Source organism: Pinus tabuliformis, chromosome J, assembly GCF_031772625.1.
Source record: "Pinus tabuliformis cultivar Carrire ecotype Pingquan chromosome J, CPIR1, whole genome shotgun sequence".
NCBI lineage: Eukaryota > Viridiplantae > Streptophyta > Pinopsida > Pinales > Pinaceae > Pinus > Pinus tabuliformis.
This window is the reverse complement of record NC_142295.1, coordinates 884963101-884987117: the sequence shown is the minus strand read 5'-3', so window position 1 is coordinate 884987117 and position 24017 is coordinate 884963101. Positions and strand designations below refer to the sequence as shown.

At 36.5% G+C, this 24017-nt stretch overlaps 2 protein-coding genes across 2 annotated transcripts; both read right to left on the bottom strand.

Annotated features, from left to right (window-relative positions):
- Positions 1 to 6950: 6950 nt before the first annotated feature.
- Positions 6951 to 9236, bottom strand: LOC149229505 (uncharacterized). The gene is made up of 2 exons (XM_089375860.1): positions 8960 to 9236; positions 6951 to 7492 (listed from the first exon to the last, which is right to left on the bottom strand). The coding sequence occupies exons 1-2, from the start codon at positions 9015 to 9017 to the stop codon at positions 7344 to 7346; spliced, it is 207 nt and encodes a 68-aa protein (XP_089231986.1). The 5' UTR covers positions 9018 to 9236; the 3' UTR covers positions 6951 to 7343.
- A 5158-nt stretch (positions 9237 to 14394) lies between these two features.
- Positions 14395 to 15650, bottom strand: LOC149229504 (protein trichome birefringence-like 5). Its single transcript, XM_089381050.1, has 3 exons — positions 15181 to 15650; positions 14910 to 15087; positions 14395 to 14815 (listed from the first exon to the last, which is right to left on the bottom strand). The coding sequence occupies exons 1-3, from the start codon at positions 15648 to 15650 to the stop codon at positions 14528 to 14530; spliced, it is 936 nt and encodes a 311-aa protein (XP_089237176.1). The 3' UTR covers positions 14395 to 14527.
- Positions 15651 to 24017: the final 8367 nt, after the last annotated feature.

Genomic DNA, 24017 nt, shown 5'->3' with positions numbered 1-24017 from the left:
GGGGAAAATCGTCATAACTTTTTCTCTGGGATCGGATTGAAATTTCATAAGAAGGTACAGAAAGAGAATGGACTATAGTTTCTTGTATGCATTTTTCAGTTCTAAAGGTTGAAACAGTGACTCGTGGCACGTCGTACAAGTTCGCTCTACTGAACTAGTCTATAATCAAGTCACTGTGGGAGATTTCACATAACTCTTCCTTGGAGAATCCAATTTGGGTCAGACTTGTGGCATTGGAAAGAGGATGCCGAAGGGTACTACAGGTCACAATTTCAGAACTGGAGGATCTAAATTTACAAAGATACATCAGATTCAATATCAGGCTTCTACAAAGTGAAAAAGGTGTGTAGTTTTTTTTTTTTAATTTTTGCGTAAGCTTGGTTTGAAGGAATTCAAAGGGCATAGTAAAGCATTATTATCGGTAACTGATGCCCCAAGGAAAGATAATGCAAACACCTAGTAAGGAACCTGAAAGCTCTAGCATGACTCATGAAGAAGAGGAAGAAATGCTACATGATATATCAAAATTACATGAGCAAATGCAACAAATGTCACGCTCACAAAAGCTAACAGAAGCTAAGATAAATGGCATGGAATCTAAGATAAAGGGCATGGAAGCTAATATGGATGATTCAAAGACAGATTTGAAGACAGACATGGCAGATTTGAAGACAGATTTGACAAATTTTCTACAGGAAATACTTACTAATAGTGAAAACGTTGTAAAGGAAACTCATGATGTGAACAAAAGAAATGTTAATCATGATTCCATAGACTCTAATGTTGGATCGAAGACCCACCATATTCCAAAAATTGATATGAGGAAGTTTGATGGCAAGGATCCCGCCACATGGATATTACAGACGGAGTAATTCTTCGATCTCAATAATGTGCAAAACACACAAAAGGTATGTATGGCAACTTTATATTTGGAACCAAATAAGTTTGTATGGTATCAATGGCTTTGCTCTCGTAAACAATTTATCACTTGGGAAATTTTTACGGAATAATTGATAGCACATTATGAGGATACAAAAAGCAACACTTTTTTTAGCCAATTGATAAGTCTCAAACAAAAGGGTTCAATAATGGAGCACATTGGGGAATTCCAAAAATTGAACATAAGGGTAAAAGATATTCCAGAGGAGCATAGGATTGATGTGTTCATAGGGCCTTTAAAGGATAATATCCAACATGATGTTCGCCTTTGGGAACCTGATTCATTAGAGAAGGCATTCAGGTTAGCAAGAAAAATGGAAAGTAAAATTATGGCAACCAGGAAGCATACCACTCACAACTATAAAGACGGAAGTGTTGTTGCCCCTAGTCTTCCACAACCTATAAGGTTGACACCACAACAATTGGAAGAAAAAAGAGCAAAAGGGCTTTGTTACAGTTGTGATAGCAAATACACTAAAGGTCATAAGTGTGTTGAGAAGAAATTATTCTAAATAGATTGTGAAGAGGAAGAAGAAAAGGAGCAAGAAAGGTCAAAAGAAGAGGATATACTCCAGGAACAAAGCCTAGATGAAGAACAAATAAATCCAACCATATCTTGTAATGCATTGGCGGGAATTACCACTCCTCAAACCATCAAGATAGAAGGACAAATCAAGAAGAAAAAGGTAATAGTGTTGATTGATTCAGGAAGCACCCATAATTTTATTCATTATAAGGTAGCAAAAAAATTGAATTGCTTCCTATATCTAGCAACAGAGTGTCAAGTGATCATTGCAAATGGAGGAACAATAAATTGCTCTGGAAAGTGCCATAATATCAAGCTATGCATGGAAGAATATGTATTGACTATCCCAATGCTTTCCATTCCAATGGGAGGTGTTGATGTTGTACTAGGAGTCCAATGGCTACAATCCTTGGGTACAATAGCTTTTAATTTTCAAGAACTTTTCATCAAATTTTCTACAGAAGGAAAGGAAGTTGAATTAAGGGGTATTGCAGGGAAACCAGGAAAGATAATCAGCTCTAATGGTATGCCAAAGCTTCTAAAAAATAGCAAAGAGGTGTAATTGCACAATTATGTTCGCTAGATGTTTCCACATCGGAATCATCTATTTCTCCAGATCTCCAAAAAGTCCTGGACAATCATTCCAAGGTATTTGAGACTCCCAAAGGTATCCCACCTATGCATGATCATGATCATGCTATTCATCTGATTCCAGGAACTGTTCGTCCAAACATCAGGCCATACAGATATCCCTATGTCCAAAAGAGTGAAATTGAACGTATGGTTGTAGAAATGCTAGAGGCTGGTATAGTTCAAACGAGTCAAAGTTCTTTCTCTGCTCCAGTAGTATTGGTGCACAGGAAGGATGGATCATGGCGCATGTGTCCAGATTATAGGGAGCTCAACAAGCTCACTATTAAAGATAAGTTCCCCATTCCTGTCATTGATGAATCACTGGATGAATTGCATGGATAAATTTACTTCACCATGTTGGATCTTCGTTCAGGATATCATGAAATCAGAATGAAGACTGAAGACATTCAGAAAACAACATTTAGAACTCATGAGGGTCATTATGAATTTTTCGTCATGCCTTTTGGCCTTACCAATGCACCTTCAACATTTCAAGGTTTGATGAATTCAATTTTCAAACCATTCCTTAGAAATTTTTTGTTAGTGTTTTTTGATGATATACTAATCTACAGCAAGTCTTGGAAGTATCATGTTGAACATGTTGACAGGGTGCTACAACTATTGGAGGAGAGACAATTATATGCAAAAATATCCAAATGTTTCTTCGGAGTCCAGGAGGTGGAATATCTGGGTCATATTGTATCTCATGAAGGAGTTAAGGTAGACCCTAGCAAAATTAAAGCCATTAAGGAATGGAAAATCCCCACATCCATAAAGCATCTGCGAGGATTTCTCGGGTTGACAGGGTATTATCCAAAGTTTGTTAAGAATTATGGGAGAATAGTAGCACCCCCAACAACATTATTGAAGAAAGATGCATTTTCATGGACCCCGAAAGAAACAAAGGCCTTTGAACATCTTAAAGAGGAAATGTGCCAAGCACCAGCCTTCGCTACACCGGACTTTACAAAAACCTTTATTGTGGAATGTGATGCTTCAGGAAATGGAATTGGTGTTGTTCTAATGCAAGATGAAAGACCCATTGCTTTTGAAAGTCGTCCAATCAAGGGAAAGTTTTTAAGAAAAGCTATTTATGAGAAGGAAATGTTGGCAATACTCCATGCACTTAAGAAATGGCGACCCTACCTAATGGGAAGACACTTCAAGGTAAAAACGGATCATGATAGCCTTAAATACTTTTTAGAACAAAGATTATCCTCTAAAGAGCAAAAAAAGTGGGTCATAAAGATGTTGGGTTATGACTTTGAAATCATCTACAAAAAGGGAAGCAAAATGTGGTGGCAGATGTAATCAGGATGAGGATGTGGAAGCATTGTGGTGCGCCATTTCTATTATCCAACCAGATTGGATAAACGAAGCAAGGGAGGAATGGAAGAATGATGAAGAAGTGTGGGCACTTATTCGAAAGTTACAACAAGATTCCAGTATGTCTGATACATTTAGCTGGAAAAATGATTCATTATGGTACAAAGATCGCTTATACCTCTGTAAGAATTCCTAGCTAAAACAAAAGATTCTTATGGAATTGCACACTTCTCCCTTAGGAGGGCACTCAGGATTTTTAAAAACTTACCACAGGGTTAAGAAGGATTTTTTTTGGGATTGCCTTAAATCAGATATTCAAAAGTTTGTGGCAGAATGTTTGGTTTGCCAACAAAATAAAGTTGAAACAATTAAGACACTGGGTCTATTACAACCTTTATCTATTCCAAGACAACGTTAGGAGGAGGTTTCAATGGATTTTATCACAGGTTTACCCAAGTTTGAGGGAAAGAGTGTCATCATGGTGGTAGTTAACAGACTTACCAAGTATGCACACTTTTGTGCACTATCACATCCATTTAAAGCCAGTACAGTTTCTACTACATTTATGGAAACAATTCAAAAGCTACATGGAAACCCAAAGATTATTGTAAGTGACAGAGATCCCATTTTCACGAGAAATTTTTGGACAGAATTATTTTCTTGTCTTGGTACTCAGTTAGATCATAGCTCATCTTATCATCCTCAATCTGATGGGCAAACTGAGATAGTAAGCAAATGTTTGGAAGGATATCTTCGTTGCTTTGTATCTGATACATTGACACAATGGGTCAAATGGTTGCTGAATGGTGGTATAACACTTCCTTCCATACAGCAACAAAAATGACCCCATTTATGGCACTTTATGGGTATCAACCACCATCCATCACATCATATTGAAGAGAAAATTCTAAGGTTCAAGCAGTGGAACATCACATCGAACATCAACAACAAGTCCTCCAACACTTAAAGGATAACCTCGTGTTGGCACAGAATAGAATGAAACAATAGGTAGATCAACATTGCAGTGAAAGAAGTTTTGATGTAGGTGATTGGGTATTCCTACAGCTACAACCATATAACCAAATGTCCCTCAAGCAAGCGAAGAAGGATAATAAATTATCACCAAAGTATTATGGTACGTACAAGGTGTTGCAAAAGATTGGTACTATGACATACAAATTGGAGCTTCCTGCAGCTTCTCGATTGCACCCATTTTTCCATGTTTGACGTCTAAAGAAGGTTATAGTCAACAAGCTCCCATCAAACAATATTACGAACTTGACGAGGAAGGAAAAATTATATTGGAACTGGAAGAAGTCACAGAAACAAGAACTCGACAGCTATGAAATTGATCAATTTCTGTTATGAAACCAGCTCAAGAAAAGATAGAAAAGATAGATCAATGCCTTAGAATTCATCCTCTTCAAGGGGGAAACCTCCTTTACATTACATAAATGAACAATTCTTCGATGATACAAATGAAAAGACCTCCTTTCTATATATAGGAGTCTAAGGGGTCATAACATAATTCTGAGCCGACATAACAATAATAATGTAAGGGCACAATAATAACAATGGTGGGCTTCTATGGGGCACAATAGTAACAATATGGGCACTACATGGGTACATCAATATAATAAGTGGGTTGTACTAATAACAATAAGGGGTTACACTAGTAGTATAGGGGACTAACATGCCCCTCTCCTTCAAAAAACGTTGTCCTCAACGCTTGAGTAGTTCTTGTAAAATTTTTGTCCTCCCATGTGGAATCTTCAGTGGGTAAGTTCTTCCACTTGATGAGATACTCTGAGATTGATCGATTTCGTAGCTGTCGGGTTCTTGTTTCTATGACTGCTTCAGGTTCCAATATGATTTTTCCTTCCTCTTCAATTTCGGGAAATATTGTTTGAATTGGGATCTTTTGCAACTTTTGAATAAGTGGCCATACTTCTTCGTCCTTCTTCCATTCATCCCTTGCTTCGTTTATCCAATCCGGTTGGATAATATAAATCACACAAAATGATGCTTCCACATCCTCATTCTTGAAGAGTCTTCCCATTCGGTAAGGTCGCCATTTTTTAAGTGCATGTAGTATTGCCAACATTTCCTTCTCATAAATATCTTGCTTGAGATGTAGTAATAAAAATACCCAATCACCTACATCAAAACATTTTTCACTACAATGTTGATCTACCTGTTGTTTCATTTGATTTTGCACCGAAGTGGCGTTATCCTTTAAAAGTTGGAGAACTTGTTGTTGATGCTCGATGTGATCTTTCACTGCTTGAACTTTTTTGTTCTTGATATGTCCTTCTATCTCTCGAGTTTGAGGAGTGGTAATTTCTTCCAATCCTTTACAAGATATGGTCAGATTCATTTCTTGATGCTCGATGTGATCTTTCACTTCTTGAACATTTTTCTCCTTGATATGTCATTCTATCTTGATAGTTTGAGGAGTGGTAATTTTGACCAATGAATTACAAGATATGGTTGGATTCATTTCTTCTTTCTCTATGTGATCTTTCACTTCTTGCACCTTTTTCTTCTTGATATGTCCTTCTATCTTGAGAGTTTGAGGAGTGGTAATTCTTGCCAATGCTTTACAAGATACCATCTGATTCATTTCTTCTTTCTCTGGGGTGGGGTCCTGACATATATCTTCTTCTTTTGATGTTTCTTGATCCTTTTCTTCCTCCTCTTCACATTCTAGGTAAAACAATTTCTTCTCGGCACACTTATGACCTTTAGTGCATTTGCTATCACAATTGTAACAAAGCCCTTTTTCTCTTTTTTCTTCCAATTGTTGTGGTGTAACCCTTGTAGGTTGTGGAAGGCTAGGAGAAAAAACACTTCGATCTTTATAGTTGTGAGGGGAATGCTTCCTGGTTTCCATAATTTTGCTTTCCATTATGTCACAAAGCCCTTTTACTCTTTCCAATTGTTGTGGTGTTTCTCTAAAGAAGGTGTTGCTCTTTGTATCCTCATAATGTGCTATCATTTCCTCCGTGAAAATTGACCACGTAAGAAGTTGTTTACGAGAACAAAGCCCTTCATACCATAAAAATTGATTTTGTTCTAACTAGCATTTGCACCAAATGTTGCAAAAGAAACGCCGTAAGGCATAAATTGAGGAGTAATACACATATTAGATATAGGTGCAGAGTCTCTATCATCTCATGTTGGCAGAAGCAGTAAAAATGATTTCAATTATTGAGAAGTAAAACAGTCATCTAATCCAATCTAGCACAAAATTAACACTCATGGCATCCATCAACATCATGGATTGGTTAAATTTGCAGGTATGGATCCTCCCATATTTTGCTATTTCTTGCTATTTCATGACCCTTCACAGTTTAAAAAATTGATATTTTCTGGACGTTGTAATATTAGCAGCCAATCAAATTTGAAATGAATTAATACAATCAAACAGAATATGTAGCCCACATTGTGTCCAAATACGATTTGCAGGCTCTGGATTCATAAACCAAAGAAATTTGCAGGGCCAAAGGAGGCTCTTTGAAAATGCTTCGATTGACTTTGTATGAATGTTGATATTCATTTGTTATTGTATTAAAAATGGCTGATTCGAACATGTGATTTAATGTACATTTTGCTGAATTTAACAATAGTATTGGCTTATTAGATTCTGTTTGGAACAACTTAGCAAATGAAACTGAAAATTTTGGGAGTTTTATATGCCATTTATGCTTTTTATTTATCTTTGTTCTGCTTGTGCATTGCAAGTATTAGATCAAACTCTTTAAAGTCTGTAGGTGATATAGAAGTTATCTCTATTCCACATTTCTTGGCTGCATTCTTCATCTTGGGATTTGCAGGATCGCCTTTCAAATAATTTCAACATATTAATACGTGATACCTATTTACTGCAGTATAATAGACAAAAATTTAAAATACCAATTCAATTAGCCTTGACCCATGATAAGCTGGAACCTACTTCATGGTAGTCAATAGTTCTAGCAGAGTCAATTTTGAATGCTGATGTCAATCCCCTTTTCTGCACAGCATCACGAAATACAGCCTCTGCAGTGAGACTCCGACAAATGTTGCCTTCCAAGAACAAGAATAAAAAGAGGCAAAGAAAGTATGGGAGGAAGATACTTAAGGCATCTCATAAGGGAGATAGAAGTATTTGTTGGGGAAGGGCAAGACGTTGTAAGATATTCTTGAGTTGGTGGGTAGCAAGTGTAATTCCTACGTCAATGAGTCTGATATTCTTCAGTTGGTGGGTAGCCACTATAATTCCTATGTCAGTGAGTCTAATATTCTTGAGTTGGTGAATAGCTAGTGTAATTCCTACGTCAGTCAGTTCTTGGCCTGGCCTTGATGCCTATGGATAGCCTTGGTGAGATCTGTGTATTGTTGTTCTGGAAGTGGAAAACGTCCACTTCCACACGGGAAAGCACGCGGGGGAGAGGAGTGATTGAATCCCCTTGTAATCTCCCAAGGAAGCCTAAACCTGAGCATATAAGTACTTTGAGTTGTTTTTTTCCAGAACAAAGAAGATTATGTAATTGTTTCATTTTGCATGGAAAGCACGCGGGGGAGAGGAGTGATTGAATCCCCTTGTAATCTCCCAAGGAAGCCTAAACCTGAGCATATAAGTACTTTGAGTTGTTTTTTTCCAGAACAAAGAAGATTATGTAATTGTTTCTTTGCAAAATGAAAAGAAGACACTGTAATTGTTTCTTGTAAAATTTTGTGATATGCAGAGGGAATGGTTTACAAGGAAAGAATAGAATGCTAAGAAATCTGCAGTGGACTTATTAAAAAAAAACATTATTTTCCTCTTTCATTAAAAATATTGTATTTGAATTATGATGAAAGAAAGGGAAAATCTTTCTGTCAAGAAATCTATATTTTCTAGAAAAGTCAAGGGAGGGTTTGATGTATTCGAAAGAAAATACTAATACACTATAAGACAGAATTAATGAGTTTTCTGTTGACTAATATGTTATTGTAAGTAGTCTGAACAGTGACACTGATACAGGCTAGTTAAATTATAATAGACCAGAGTCCATCCGTGGAGCAGTTTTCGTTTCTGAAATATACAAATATACCTGGCACCTCAGTCGGAGGATGCAGCCCCTCACATCATGTTTCTTCTTGAAATGCTCAAAAGGGTAGAAGAAATTTCTATGTCCTAACCGGACGCTCGCTGGTATTCAGGCATTACTAAAATTTGCTCTCTGTAATCATTGGGTGCATTATATGACTGTAAAAATCTCCAGTGCCAGTTTATTATGATTTGTTCTAATAGAAACATAGATGAGAAATTGGGTCAGGGTTTTTAATAATATAGAAGCTACGAAAAACCTAGCTCCTTTAGTTGAATTGAATAGAACTACAAAAATTTAGTTCGCTCAAGTCAGGCATGATACAGAGAATTATGCTTGGCTTCAGGCTTTGGATCTTTAGTGTACAATATACTATAAGCTTCTACAATTGGATGGCTGACAATAATGGTAGACGTTATACCGAACTCACTCGTTGAATCATTGGATGGATGGTACTCACCAAGGCAAACAAAGAGAACTCCAAAAGGCTTGAAGGTTGCAGATGAATCAGACGCCATGGACCTCAATGCTTCTCTTCGTCCTCCTGGTGCTCCTCTTCGTCCTCCTGGTCTCCTGCAAGTTCGGATTAAACCTCCAAACTTTTGGCCTGAAATGAGATGATAAGTTGTGCTAAAAATGGGTGAATGTCAACATATTAATACGTGATACCTATTTACTGCAGTATAATAGACAAAAATTTAAAATACCAATTCAATTAGCCTTGACCCATGATAAGCTGGAACCTACTTCATGGTAGTCAATAGTTCTAGCAGAGTCAATTTTGAATGTTGATGTCAATCCCCTTTTCTGCATAGCATCATGAAATACAACCTCTGCAGTGAGACTCCGACAAATGTTGCCTTCCAAGAACAAGAATAAAAAGAGGCAAAGAAAGTATGGGAGGAAGATACTTAAGGCATCTCATAAGGTAGATAGAAGCATTTGTTGGGGAAGGGCAAGACGTTGTAAGATATTCTTGAGTTGGTGGGTAGCAAGTGTAATTCCTACGTCAATGAGTTTGATATTTTTCAGTTGGTGGGTAGCCAGTATAATTCCTATGTCAGTGAGTCTAATATTCTTGAGTTGGTGAATAGCTAGTGTAATTCCTACGTCAGTCAGTTCTTGGCCTGGCCTTGATGCCTATGGATAGCCCTGGTGAGATCTGTGTATTGTTGTTCTGGAAGTGGAAAACGTCCACTTCCACACGGGAAAGAACGCGGGGGAGAGGAGTGATTGAATACCCTTGTAATCTCCCAAGGAAGCCTAAACCTGAGCATATAAGTACTTTGAGTTGTTTTTTTCCAGAACAAAGAAGATTATGTAATTGTTTCATTTTGCATGGAAAGCACGCGGGGGAGAGGAGTGATCGAATCCCCTTGTAATCTCCCAAGGAAGCCTAAACCTGAGCATATAAGTACTTTGAGTTGTTTTTTTCCAGAACAAAGAAGATTATGTAATTGTTTCTTTGCAAAATGAAAAGAAGACACTGTAATTGTTTCTTGTAAAATTTTGTGATATGCAGAGGGAATGGTTTACAAGGAAAGAATAGAATGCTAAGAAATCTGCAGTGGACTTATTAAAAAAAAAACATTATTTTCCTCTTTCATTAAAAATATTGTATTTGAATTATGATGAAAGAAAGGGAAAATCTTTCTGTCAAGAAATCTATATTTTCTAGAAAAGTCAAGGGAGGGTTTGATGTATTCGAAAGAAAATACTAATACACTATAAGACAGAATTAATGAGTTTTCTGTTGACTAATCTGTTATTGTAAGTAGTCTGAACAGTGACACTGATACAGGCTAGTTCAATTATAATAGACCAGAGTCCATCCGTGGAGCAGTCTTCGTTTCTGAAATATACAAATATACCCGGCACCTCAGTCGGAGGATGCAACCCCTCACATCATGTTTCTTCTTGAAACGCTCAAAAGGGTAGAAGAAAATTTCTATGTCCTAACCAGACGCTCGCTGGTATTCAGGCATTACTAAAATTTGCTCTCTGCAATCATTGGGTGCATTATATGACTGTAAAAATCTCCAGTGCCAGTTTATTATGATTTGTTCTAATAGAAACATAGATGAGAAATTGGGTCAGGGTTTTTAATAATATAGAAGCTACGAAAAACCTAGCTCCTTTAGTTGAATTGAATAGAACTACAAAAATTTAGTTCGCTCAAGTCAGGCATGATACAGAGAATTATGCTTGGCTTCAGGCTTTGGATCTTTAGTGTACAATATACTATAAGCTTCTACAATTGGATGGCTGACAATAATGGTAGACGTTATACCGAACTCACTCGTTGAATCATTGGATGGATGGTACTCACCAAGGCAAACAAAGAGAACTCCAAAAGGCTTGAAGGTTACAGATGAATCAGACGCCATGGACCTCAATGCTTCTCTTCGTCCTCCTGGTGCTCCTCTTCGTCCTCCTGGTCTCCTGCAAGTTCGGATTAAACCTCCAAACTTTTGGCCTGAAATGAGATGATAAGTTGTGCTAAAAATGGGTGAATGTCATACATTTGTTTTATAACTATAAATTCTGCTTCATCATTACAGAACCCACCCTTCAAATATTGGCATTTGCTTGTTGGAATAAAGAGACATTCATGGAGTCGCAAGAGCAGAGCCAAAAGCCTCATGTCGCAATCTTCCCGGGGTTTGGGTCGGGCCATCACATCCCACTGCTCGAGCCTGCAAAGCGGCTCACTGTGTACCATGGCTTTTCTGTCACCTTCTTCACCGCCGAATGGATGGACGGCTCTCCTCACCACACCTTGCCATCTTCGTCAAGGGACATGATCCGCTTCATAGAGCTCCCTGATGTTCAGATCGAAGGGGATCGAGGCGCCTTAGATTGCTGTCCTCTCTCATCCATCCACAGACGCTTAGAACTACAAAAATTTAGTTCGCTCAAGTGAGGCATGATACAGAGAATTATGCTTGGCTTCAGGCTTTGGATCTTTAGTGTACAATATACTATAAGCTTCTACAATTGGATGGCTGACAATAATGGTAGACGTTATACCGAACTCACTCGTTGAATCATTGGATGGATGGTACTCACCAAGGCAAACAAAGAGAACTCCAAAAGGCTTGAAGGTTGCAGATGAATCAGATGCCATGGACCTCGATGCTTCTCTTCGTCCTCCTGGTCTCCTGCAAGTTCGGATTAAACCTCCAAACTTTTGGCCTGAAATGAGATGATAAGTTGTGCTAAAAATGGGTGAATGTCAACATATTAATACGTGATACCTATTTACTGCAGTATAATAGACAAAAATTTAAAATACCAATTCAATTAGCCTTGACCCATGATAAGCTGGAACCTACTTCATGGTAGTCAATAGTTCTAGCAGAGTCAATTTTGAATGTTGATGTCAATCCCCTTTTCTGCACAGCATCACGAAATATAGCCTCTGTAGTGAGACTCCGACAAATGTTGCCTTCCAAGAACAAGAATAAAAAGAGGCAAAGAAAGTATGGGAGGAAGATACTTAAGGCATCTCATAAGGGAGATAGAAGTATTTGTTGGGGAAGCGCAAGACATTGTAAGATATTCTTGAGTTGGTGGGTATCAAGTGTAATTCCTACGTCAATGAGTCTGATATTCTTCAGTTGGTGGGTAGCCACTATAATTCCTATGTCAGTGAGTCTAATATTCTTGAGTTGGTGAATAGCTAGTGTAATTCCTACGTCAGTCAGTTCTTGGCCTGGCCTTGATGCCTATGGATAGCCCTGGTGAGATCTGTGTATTGTTGTTCTGGAAGTGGAAAACGTCCACTTCCACACGAGAAAGCACGCGGGGGAGAGGAGTGATTGAATCCCCTTGTAATCTCCCAAGGAAGCCTAAACCTGAGCATATAAGTACTTTGAGTTGTTTTTTTCCAGAACAAAGAAGATTATGTAATTGTTTCATTTTGCATGAAAAGCACGCGGGGGAGAGGAGTGATTGAATCCCCTTGTAATCTCCCAAGGAAGCCTAAACCTGAGCATATAAGTAATTTGAGTTGTTTTTTTCCAGAACAAAGAAGATTATGTAATTGTTTCTTTGCAAAATGAAAAGAAGACACTGTAATTGTTTCTTGTAAAATTTTGTGATATGCAGAGGGAATGGTTTACAAGGAAAGAATAGAATGCTAAGAAATCTGCAGTGGACTTATTAAAAAAAAAAACATTATTTTCCTCTTTCATCAAAAATATTGTATTTGAATTATGATGAAAGAAAGGGAAAATCTTTCTGTCAAGAAATCTATATTTTCTAGAAAAGTCAAGGGAGGGTTTGATGTATTCGAAAGAAAATACTAATACATTATAAGACAGAATTAATGAGTTTTCTGTTGACTAATTTGTTATTGTAAGTAGTCTGAACAGTGACACTGATACAGGCTAGTTCAATTATAATAGACCAGAGTCCATCCGTGGAGCAGTCTTCGTTTCTGAAATATACAAATATACCTGGCACCTCAGTCGGAGGATGCAGCCCCTCACATCATGTTTCTTCTTGAAACGCTCAAAAGGGTAGAAGAAAATTTCTATGTCCTAACCGGACGCTCGCTGGTATTCAGGCATTACTAAAATTTGCTCTCTGCAATCATTGGGTGCATTATATGACTGTAAAAATCTCCAGTGCCAGTTTATTATGATTTGTTCTAATAGAAACATAGATGAGAAATTGGGTCAGGGTTTTTAATAATATAGAAGCTACGAAAAACCTAGCTCCTTTAGTTGAATTTTATAGAACTACAAAAATTTAGTTCGCTCAAGTCAGGCATGATACATAGAATTATGCTTGGCTTTAGGCTTTGGATCTTTAGTGTACAATATACTATAAGCTTCTACAATTGGATGGCTGACAATAATGGTAGACGTTATACCGAACTCACTCGTTGAATCATTGGATGGATGGTACTCACCAAGGCAAACAAAGAGAACTCCAAAAGGCTTGAAGGTTGCAGATGAATCAGACGCCATGGACCTCAATGCTTCTCTTTGTCCTCCTGGTGCTCCTCTTCGTCCTCCTGGTCTCCTGCAAGTTCGGATTAAACCTCCAAACTTTTGGCCTGAAATGAGATGATAAGTTGTGCTAAAAATGGGTGAATGTCATACATTTGTTTTATAACTATAAATTCTGCTTCATCATTACAGAACCCACCCTTCAAATATTGGCATTTGCTTGTTGGAATATAGAGACATTCATGGAGTCGCAAGAGCAGAGCCAAAAGCCTCATGTCGCAATCTTCCCTGGGTTTGGGTCGGGCCATCACATCCCACTGCTCGAGCTTGCAAAGCGGCTGACTGTGTACCATGGCTTTTTTGTCACCTTCTTCACCGCCGAATGGATGGACGGCTCTCCTCACCACACCTTGCCATCTTCGTCAAGGGACATGATCCGCTTCATAGAGCTCCCTGATGTTCAGATCGAAGGGGATCGAGGCGCCTCAGATTGTTGTCCTCTCTCATCCATCCACAGACGCTTGGCCTCTCTTCGCTGACGCTTGGTTTCTAAAAAGGCTGATGATCTAATGGCTGGAGTTTATTCCATCGTCTAACAATCGATCTAAGGGCCCATAACGAGACACGGCGGCACGGAGGGGAGTTCCTCTCAGAGGGAACGCCTTACGGCGTAATTACTTGAAGTGCACAGGGGAATAGGTTCTGAAAAAGACTTGAGTGTGGAGCGGATCGATGTTGGCATCCACCCATGTAGCCCACGTCCTCAATGCCTTCTCAAATGCTACCGGCTCGTCCATGTGGGGATGGACCAACCCACCCTCCTCAAAATAATTTATCCTGTGTTTATATATATATATATATATATTCAACCTCAGATCTCATATTCTAACCTCATGTATATTCAACCTCAGATCTCATATTCTAACCTCATATTTACAAACAGGAAATGCTTGAAACCAATTATTATAACCATCCTACTCAACTTTTTTGTAAATGGTCTTAGTTAAATTTACAGGGAAAACAAAAAAGAAAGGTCCCTAAACCTTTTGAGTGGGCAAAATGTGAACAAATTAAATGTTGTTTGTGAAAGAGAGGTGAAATAGATAGTGTAAGGGAAAAGAAGAAAAGAAAGGAGCAGCGTACCCTTTGTTAGGCTCTGGATGAGTCCACCAGTGTCCGGTATTGAAAACTAGAATATGAGCTTGCTTCCAGTCTTGTGCCAGCTCATCTATGGTATCGATCTGTAATGTCTCACTTTCTTTGGTAGTGGTATTACTAGTTGCATTAATAGACGCCGGAATCTTATGTTGCCGAACTAGAAATGGAGCCCAAGAGAGCTCCACAGAACAGTTGTAGGCCTGCAAACACAACATATGCATGCATGCATCAAATGAAAAGCGGGAGATCATCACGCCTTAATATGTGCAGAGGAAATCACGGAAGTGGACTAACGTGTATAACATAAGCGACGGATCTGCCACCATTGGTGCCACGGAAAGATCCACCGCCCTCTGGCACCGCACGCCTGAGCATGCACAGCATCGATTCCCACTGGTTCCTGCTAATTGAGTCACCCACATACACAAGCCTCTTGCCCCTCAGCTTTTCCAGGAATTCCGACGCATTGAACCTGAGGCATATTGTATGCACATCATCACGGTCATATCGCTTATGAATTGTGAAGTTATCAAGAACAAGATCAAGATTCAAGACGAATGCCTACCTGGCAAGGTCGCAGTCCCGGGGCTGCCATCGCCATCTGGGGTATTTGGCATCTTTCCTGCCATTTCTTTGGCAATTGAAGTCAGCGCTGGAGAAGGGGCACTCCCCAGGCAAATATAGCACGTATGACTCGTCATAAACCCAGCTTCCTGTAAACAAATCGCACTCTGTTTGTGGATCAGGCGCTGTTACATTCGCTCTCCCTGCACCAATTCCCGATTCCTCTTCATCTCCCGTTCTATTCGTTGTTTCGTGAGGCCTCACAGGTTCCACACTGCTGTCTCCCTTACTCACGCCTTCATCATCATGGATTACCGAAGGTTGATCGGTTCCTGTAATTAACCCATCTGAAGCACTAATCGCAGTACCGTTCGTTCCCTGCTGCACTACAGAGTGCTGCTCCTTCTGTGTTGAATTGGACTTGTCAATATTCAATGTGCCCCCTGCAGATTCGAACTCATCCTTGGGCATGGAGAAATCGTTGGAGGAGCCGGCCGTTTCCGCGCGCTTCTTTAAGAGCAGCAAGTCGAGCAACTGTGTACCATGGCTTTTCTGTCACCTTCTTCACCGCCGAATGGATGGACGGCTCTCCTCACCACACCTTGCCATCTTCGTCAAGGGACATGATCCGCTTCATAGAGCTCCCTGATGTTCAAATCGAAGGGGATCGAGGCGCCTCAGAATGCTGTCGTCTCTCATCCATCCACAGACGCTTGGCCTTTCTTCGCTTACGCTTGGCCTCTCTTCGCTGACACTTGGTTTCTAAAAAGGCTGATGATCTAATGGCTGGAGTTTATTCCATCGTCTAACAATCGATCTAAGGGCCCATAACGAGACAGGGTGGCACGGAGGGGAGTTCCTCTCAGAGGGAACGCCTTACGGCGTAAATATGAAGATGCAATAAATACCTTTTATAACAGTTGTACACCATGTAGATCAAAATATTGCTCCATCTGAAGTATCCAATTTACCGGATCCTTGCCATCAAACTTCCTCACCTTGCTTTTTCTTGATCTTAGGAGCTCGACCTTGAAACGACTGTAACTTTGTACTTTCATATCTTTAAGTTCTAAGATTGTTATCTATAGTAGCCCTCTATGTCCTCTTTCCAATGCTACCAGTCTGATCCAAATTGGATTCTTTAAGGAAGAGTTATGCACAATCTCCCAAGATGACCTGATTATAGACCTTTCCAGAAGAGCGAACTTGTATGAAGTGCCACGTGTCATTGTTTCGACCTCTGGATCTGAAAACTGCATACAAGAAACTACGGTCCGTCCTCTTTCTGTACCTTCTTACGAAATTTCAATCCGATCCCTAGAGAGAAAGTTATGACGATTTTCCCCAGGTCACCTGTTTTAATTGTAATTTAGGAGTCTGCAAAAAGACCAACTTCCTCAGGTCATATCTCCACAAATATCGCACAAAAAGCTCTAAAATTCAGACCCGAGGTTCAGCGTGATTTCCTCTCAAATGGGATTTATTTTACAACTTCTGAAACCTCGCAGAAAAAAATTTATAGCGAAAATTCCACGATGACCTGTTTGGAGCAGCGAAACCCTAGAATCCAAAGCTCTGATACCAAATGTTATGAAACCAGCTCAAGAAAAGATAGATCAACGCCTTAGAATTCAGCCTCTTCGAGGGGAAAACCTCCTCTAAATTACATAAACGAACAATTCTTCGATGATACAAATGAAAAGACCTCCTTTCTATATATAGGAGTCTAAGGCGTCATAACATAATTCAGAGCCGACATAACAATAATAATGTAAGGGCACAATAATAACAATGGTGGGCTTCTATGGGGCACAATAGTAACAATATGCGCACTACATGGGTACATCAATATAATAAGTGGGTTTTACTAATAACAATAAGGGGTTACACTAGTAGTATAGGGGCCTAACAATTTCAGAGTATCTTATCAAGTGGAAGAACTTATCCGCTGAAGATTCCACATGGGAGGATGACAATTTTATGCAGAAGTATACAGAACTACTCAAGCATTGAGGACAACACTTTTTTGAAGGAGAGGGGCATGTTGGGTCCCTATAATATTAGTGATTACCCCATTACTATTGTAGTTATACCCCTTATTAATATTGTTGTGCCCCTATTGCCCCATATTGTTATTACTGTGCCCCATAGAATCCGTATATTGTTACTTTTGTGGCTTTATATTATTATTGTTAGGTCGGTTGGATTATATTGTGACTCCTTAGACTCCTATATATAGAAAGGAGGTTTTGTCATTTGAATCATCTAAGAATTGTTCATTTATGTAATGTAAAGGAGGTTGCCCCCTCGAAGAGGCTGAATTCTAAGGCGTTGATCTATCTTTTCTATCTTTCCTTGACCTGGTTCCATAAGTCTCTCTCTCTCTCTCTCTCTCTCTCTCTCTCTATATATATATATATATATATATATGTATGTATGTATATATGTATATATGTAGATGTACATATATACATATATACATACATACACACACACACACACACACATATATATATATATATATATATATATGTATATATATATAATTTGCCATATAAGTTTAAAGGGCATAGAATATATGGTGATAGGGTGTTCTGTTAAGGCACTCGGTGGTGAAAAGTTCATAGGTTGAAAATTCCATGTACAAAATTCCTATCATGCCAAGGGTTGGTGTGACCTAGGTCGGGTGTGACCCTATTGTGTGATTTGATAACTTAGATACCCTTCAGTCACAACTACTCAAACCGCTGGTTAAGCATGGTGGTCATCTCAAAACTCACATTATGTAACCAAAAAAAAATTATCTAATACAAATAAAATTTACTTAACCACCAATTATGATATAAACTACTTATAAACAAAAATAATAAAAATATCCATCTTTTGACTCAAAATTCCCAATATATGATCATAGATAATTTACATTCAAGGATATTGAGAGAGATTCATTAGTTAATATATTATATAATCAAAATATAAATTGTTCATCTTTATTATTATTTTATATATATATATATATATATATATATATATATATATATATATATATATATATATATATATATATCTTTTTTTGATTTTTATATTGATAATAATTTATAAATGTGACTAAAAATATATTAAAAATATTTGTTTTTGGAAATGACCAAAATCATCTAAATTATTATATATAAATTATTTTTTATGTTTATGTTTAAAGGAAATGAGATTTTAATTTTGGAAGTTACCCAGAGAAAATTTGACTAAATGCTCATTGTAATAGTAAGAATAATTCAAACATAATAACAATCTCATAATAATATTATTTAAATTACTCTAATAATTTTCGCTACTCATAATTATAAATAACTATCATATTCTATGACAAAAAATTTGATCAGGTTTGTCTCATAATACCTTTTTCTATAAGTTCAAAATTTGATTAACATATTTAGATTATTTTATTAACCCAATACTCAGGGACACTTATTATGAATTAAAGTTTTTTTCATAACCAACAATATTCACAACCTACACTACTTAGTAGCCATGAGTTTGCTTGATCCAAAGTGGTACGTTCCATTGGTTGGAACATATGTTCGTTTCTATTAATTAATGCCTAGCTTCCTCCTACCTTCACATCTATCACTTTAGCATTTTCATTCTAGTTACTATATTCAACCTGCATGAGCTTTCTCATCTTATTCTTTTAGTGCTAAGTTATCCACTATCAAATTGTGGTGTCTCGCTTCACCTCGAGCTCCTCAGGGTCATCTTTAATAAATAAAAATTCATAACCCTCTCTAATAAAGGTAAATGTTTTTATCCATCAATATATCTCTTTATCAACCCATACTATATCAAATAACAAGTCACCTTACCTAACTAAGAGAATGTTTCAATTTACTTGTGAACTAATTGATTGAACGATCTTAATAATACCATTTCTTGAAAGTGAATAGCGTAGCTGGTATGCGTGAATACAATGTAGAAACATACTATAATACAATTTCCATAATCAACTTACTATATCCCAATCTCAATGTTCCAATATGCTCAATTCATCGTTCTTTTCAATACTATTCATGGTGTACTTATTGGTTTTTCTTATTTTTGAAACTTTATGGTGAAGCTCCAAAACCACATTTCAATTCTTAGATATTTCTGAGATATTTCAATGCTTGTTTGTAATATAAAATCAATGTTCCATCCATGTTAATATTGAGATGTTTCTTGAAAATTAGTAAGCTTGATCTAGTACATAATTATATCGCAACATATTTCCTATATTTTTTTGTTGCATCAATCTTGTTTTATTTGTTTATTTCATATTCGAAACTAATCCTTGGTTTATTTTATACCAATATTCCTTGCTCAATTAGTATTTCCAACAATATTTTTATAGGTCTACATAGGGCATTTTTGGATACTACTTTCAATTCCTTTAATCATGGTTCATTTTTCTTATTTTTACACACCTTTTACACTACAAAATTTCTTTAATCATGTCTCAATTTTCTTATTTTTAGGCTACAACTTTGATATTCTATGTTAGTAGGTCAAATAATAGTTTTACACATGGCTCTAGCTAGTTTTATCTTTTTCTTTACTAGGTGACTATAGCTTTGATGATTGTTTTCATGGCTTATATTTCTTCATTTAGTTGTTTTACGAAATGTTTATACCCAACAATATTCACAACCTAGACTACTTAGTAGCCACCAGCTTGCTTTATCAAAAGTGTTATATCCAATTGGTTAGAAAAGATGTTGGTTACTATTGATTAATCCCTAGCGTCCTCCTACCTACACATATATTCATTTAACATTTGCATTCTAGTTACTATATTCAACATGCATGAACTTTCTCATATAATTCCTTTAGTGCTAAGTTCTCAACTATCAAAATGTGGTGTCTCACTTCATGTCCATTTGTTCAAGATCATATTTAATAATAATAAAAAAGTTGATAACCCTCTCTAATAAAGGTAAATAATAAAGGTAAATGTTTTCAGCCATGACTATATCTCTTGATTAACAGATACTACATCAAATAACAAGTCACCTTGCAAAACTAAGAATAATGTTTTATTTTCCTTATGAACTATTTGATTGAACAATCTTAAACATCCCATCTCTTGAAAGTGCATAATATAGCTCCTATGCATGAATAAAAAGTAGAAACATACTATAATAAAATTTCGATAATCAACTTATTATATCTGAATCTCAATGTTCTAATATGCTCAATTCATCTTTCTTTTTAAAACTATTCACTGTGTACTTATTAGTTTTTTTTTTTAGCCCTTATGGTGAAGCTCCAAAACAACATTTCAAGTCTTAGATATTTCAATGGTTGTTTGTAATCTAATCTCAATTTTCCATCCAAACACATATGCTAATACTAATATCTTTCTTGAAAATTAGTGAGAGTGATATGATTGTGCATGCCGAGTAATACATAATTATATTGCCCTATTTCCTAGATTTTTTTGATGCATCAACATTGTCTTATTTGTTTATTGCATATTAGACACTATTTCTTGGTTCCTTTTATACCAACATTCTTTTCCCAATTAGTATCACCAACAATAGTTTTCTAGGTCTACATAGGGCATTCCTGGATACTACTTTCAATTCCTTTAATCATGACTCATTTTTCTTATTTTTATACTACAAAATTTATTTAATCGTGCCTCAATTTTCTTATTTTTAGACTACAACTTTGATATTTTCTATTAATAGTCCAAGCACTATTTCTACACATGTCTACAACTACTTTTAGATTTTTCCTTACTAGGATACTATAGCATTGATCCTATAGCTTTGATGATTGTTTGCATGCCTTGTATTTCGTCATATAGGTGTTGTACTTCATGGTTTATTTTTCCAATAAGAAAAATTAATAGTTTTACCCTCAAACATCAACATAATTTTGTCAAATTTCCTTATTATTGAGAATTCCCAACGATAAACTACCATCATAGCATTGGCACTTGTATTATTACTTAGGTTTGCTCACTCCCAACCTCTATTTGTTTCATTTGTTTTGATTCTATTCTTTCATTGTCTTCCTCCGCATCTTTCCATTATGTTGCTTCTTTCACCTTTTCATATGCATTTCCTTCCTATAGAGTCAATTTCCACACATGTACATGATTATCGTACAAGTTTTTGGGTGCCTAAATATGGGAAATCTCAACTTATTCTTCCTTGGAACATAAGGAATTATCTTCGCAGTCCCCGCTCATCTCCTATAAAGTTAGTTCCCCATGAGTATTTGTCCTTTATTTTATGTGTGGTTTCCTCTTCTTTCTATTTCCTGTCGATTTTCTTAATTTATGGGTAAACTTGGATGATTCCCATTAGGTGCTTTCAAAATATTTTCCTAATATAAATAATAATCCATTAGCTCACGTAAAATAATGCTCTCTAGGTTCTTTTAAAATATCAACCCAATGACAAGGTAAGTACCATGGTGCCATTTCAAATAAAGGTTTTTGGGTGATTTTTAATAATTGTCATAATGCAAATTAGAAAGCTATTAGGCCACTTTGAATAATGGCCATTTGAAATTTTCAAAATGTCAACTTAATGAGAAGAAAAATGACATTATTCCATTTTGAATGATTCACGTCCAACATTTTAAAAATATCATCCCAATGCAAAGGAAAATATGGCAAATACATTTCAAATGATTCCCATGAAGAACTTTTAGATGATCGGCCGAACCCAGAAAAAATTGTCATAGGGCCATTTCAAAATATTGCATCAAGCATCTTCAAAGTATCATCTTGATGCAAAGGAAAAGGCCATTTCTTTATTTTAAATAATTCCCATCAATCCCTTTTAAAGGATTCCATCAAGAGCTTTCAAAAGAGCATCTTGATGTGAAGGAAAAGGCAATTGGGAAATTTTAAATAATTCCCCTCAATCCCTTTTAGAAGATCAAGCTATTGAAAATAAAATTACCATTGTGCAATTTAAAATATTAATTCAATGCAAACAAGAAATCCATCAATCGTTTTCTAAAGAAAAAGTTGAATGGTCCACTTTTAAAAGTTGAATGGTCTACTTTTAATATTTACTTTGAAGTAAAATTTCAACTTTGTTCCACTTGAAGTCAAATTCAAATACCTGTAATTAATTAAAGAGAAATCCCCAAGCTTCATTGAAAATATCTCTTCAAACATAGGAAAAAAACATAAACCTACTTTGAAGGCATCACCTCAAGTAGAACAAAAATCCTTTGATCCCATTCGAAGTACTAAATCTCTATTGAAGTAGGAAGGACCTATATTTGGAAAATAATCAGGCCTAGAATTTAGAACATAAAATAATCAAGCCCATAATTTAGAACATAATTCAAATTCAAAACCTAAAATATTCAAAGGATCCCCACATAATGATGGTGTTTGGCATATGGCCATGCCATCACATAAAATCAACAAACTGCTCTCTCACTTTCTCTTTAGCAATCTGATTTCAAAATGTGCAATGACATTTTAAATAAAAAACAACTCTTAAGGCTATTTTATCCCATGGAAACATTCGTACAACTACTACAACAAATCTAAGCAGGAAAACATCATTCATTAACAAATTCCTTGTCTCAAATTCGTACATAAATAAACAAAATATAAGATCAATAGAAATATTATACTAGGAATTCAAATACATATATAGAACACTTGTCTTTTGAACAATATAGTCAAGGGAAATTCACCATTAGCTAAAAAACTTCCACGTAAACATATCTAATCCACTACGGATACGCCTCCACAAAAGATGGACTATGAGGCCACAATTGAAAAGGAAACTAGTCTATTGTAGTCATGTCGCTTACCAATTCAATTTATCTTAGACTCGGTGAATCAATTCATCATATAACACTCTAACAAACCATCTAGTAAGCCCAACGATAGCATTCCCCTCCATTTCTCAATATAATAAAAGGAAGATAGTTCTCTTAACTAGTTAATATACCCTCAAGAACTATATTCCCTCTAGTGATCATTAGCATGTGCAAAAGGAATTTAATTTTCGTCTACCCTAGGAAAAACTCGGAGAGTTTATCTTAGATGTAAATTAATCAATGTGTAGCATTTCACATTGAAAAGGAAAGGTTTCTCATAAACCCATCCTCTGTTTTCCTCTACATCCATTCTTCTCTCTTATTAGGCTCATCATCTTCTATTTCTTGATTCTATGTGGTCATATATAGGTTAAAATCATATATCCCATCTTGAAAATGTAGCACCAAAACTTAGAAACATGTGAGTGTGAATAAAATTTCAAATGGTAGCTGAGAATGAGTGAAAATTATAAATAAGTTTCCTTGACAATAACCATGAGTCCATATGCCAAAGTGCATGGAATGAACCATAATAAGTAAACAAGAATGGAATTTTCATGAGTAGAGAGGACATGGAAAAATATGTGGTTTGAACTCCTGTAGGGATGGGGTCTCTTATGCTCCTCATATCTTATATTGAATCTCCATGTCCTTGTAGCTATGGAAGGTGCACTTCCCTACCAATGACCACCTCCATTGAATGATTGGTGGTTGAGGTTTTCTAATAAGGTTCATTGCAAGGACGTGAAGGTAAAAGTAAGAAAATTAGGAAACTTATGATTACTTATTAACTTGTTGGACCTCATTTCCTCTTTCTCTCGAGTGAACTCAAAGCTACTCTTGTGATCTCCAATAGTTAAGGGTAAGATTTTTACATTAATTATCGATTATATATTTACGTATATTAAGAGTACTATGGAAGTTACATCTCATGATATATGGAGATAATATTTATTGAAAATATTTTCCTATACCTTCTCTAATTTAACCTTGACCTTGAATTAT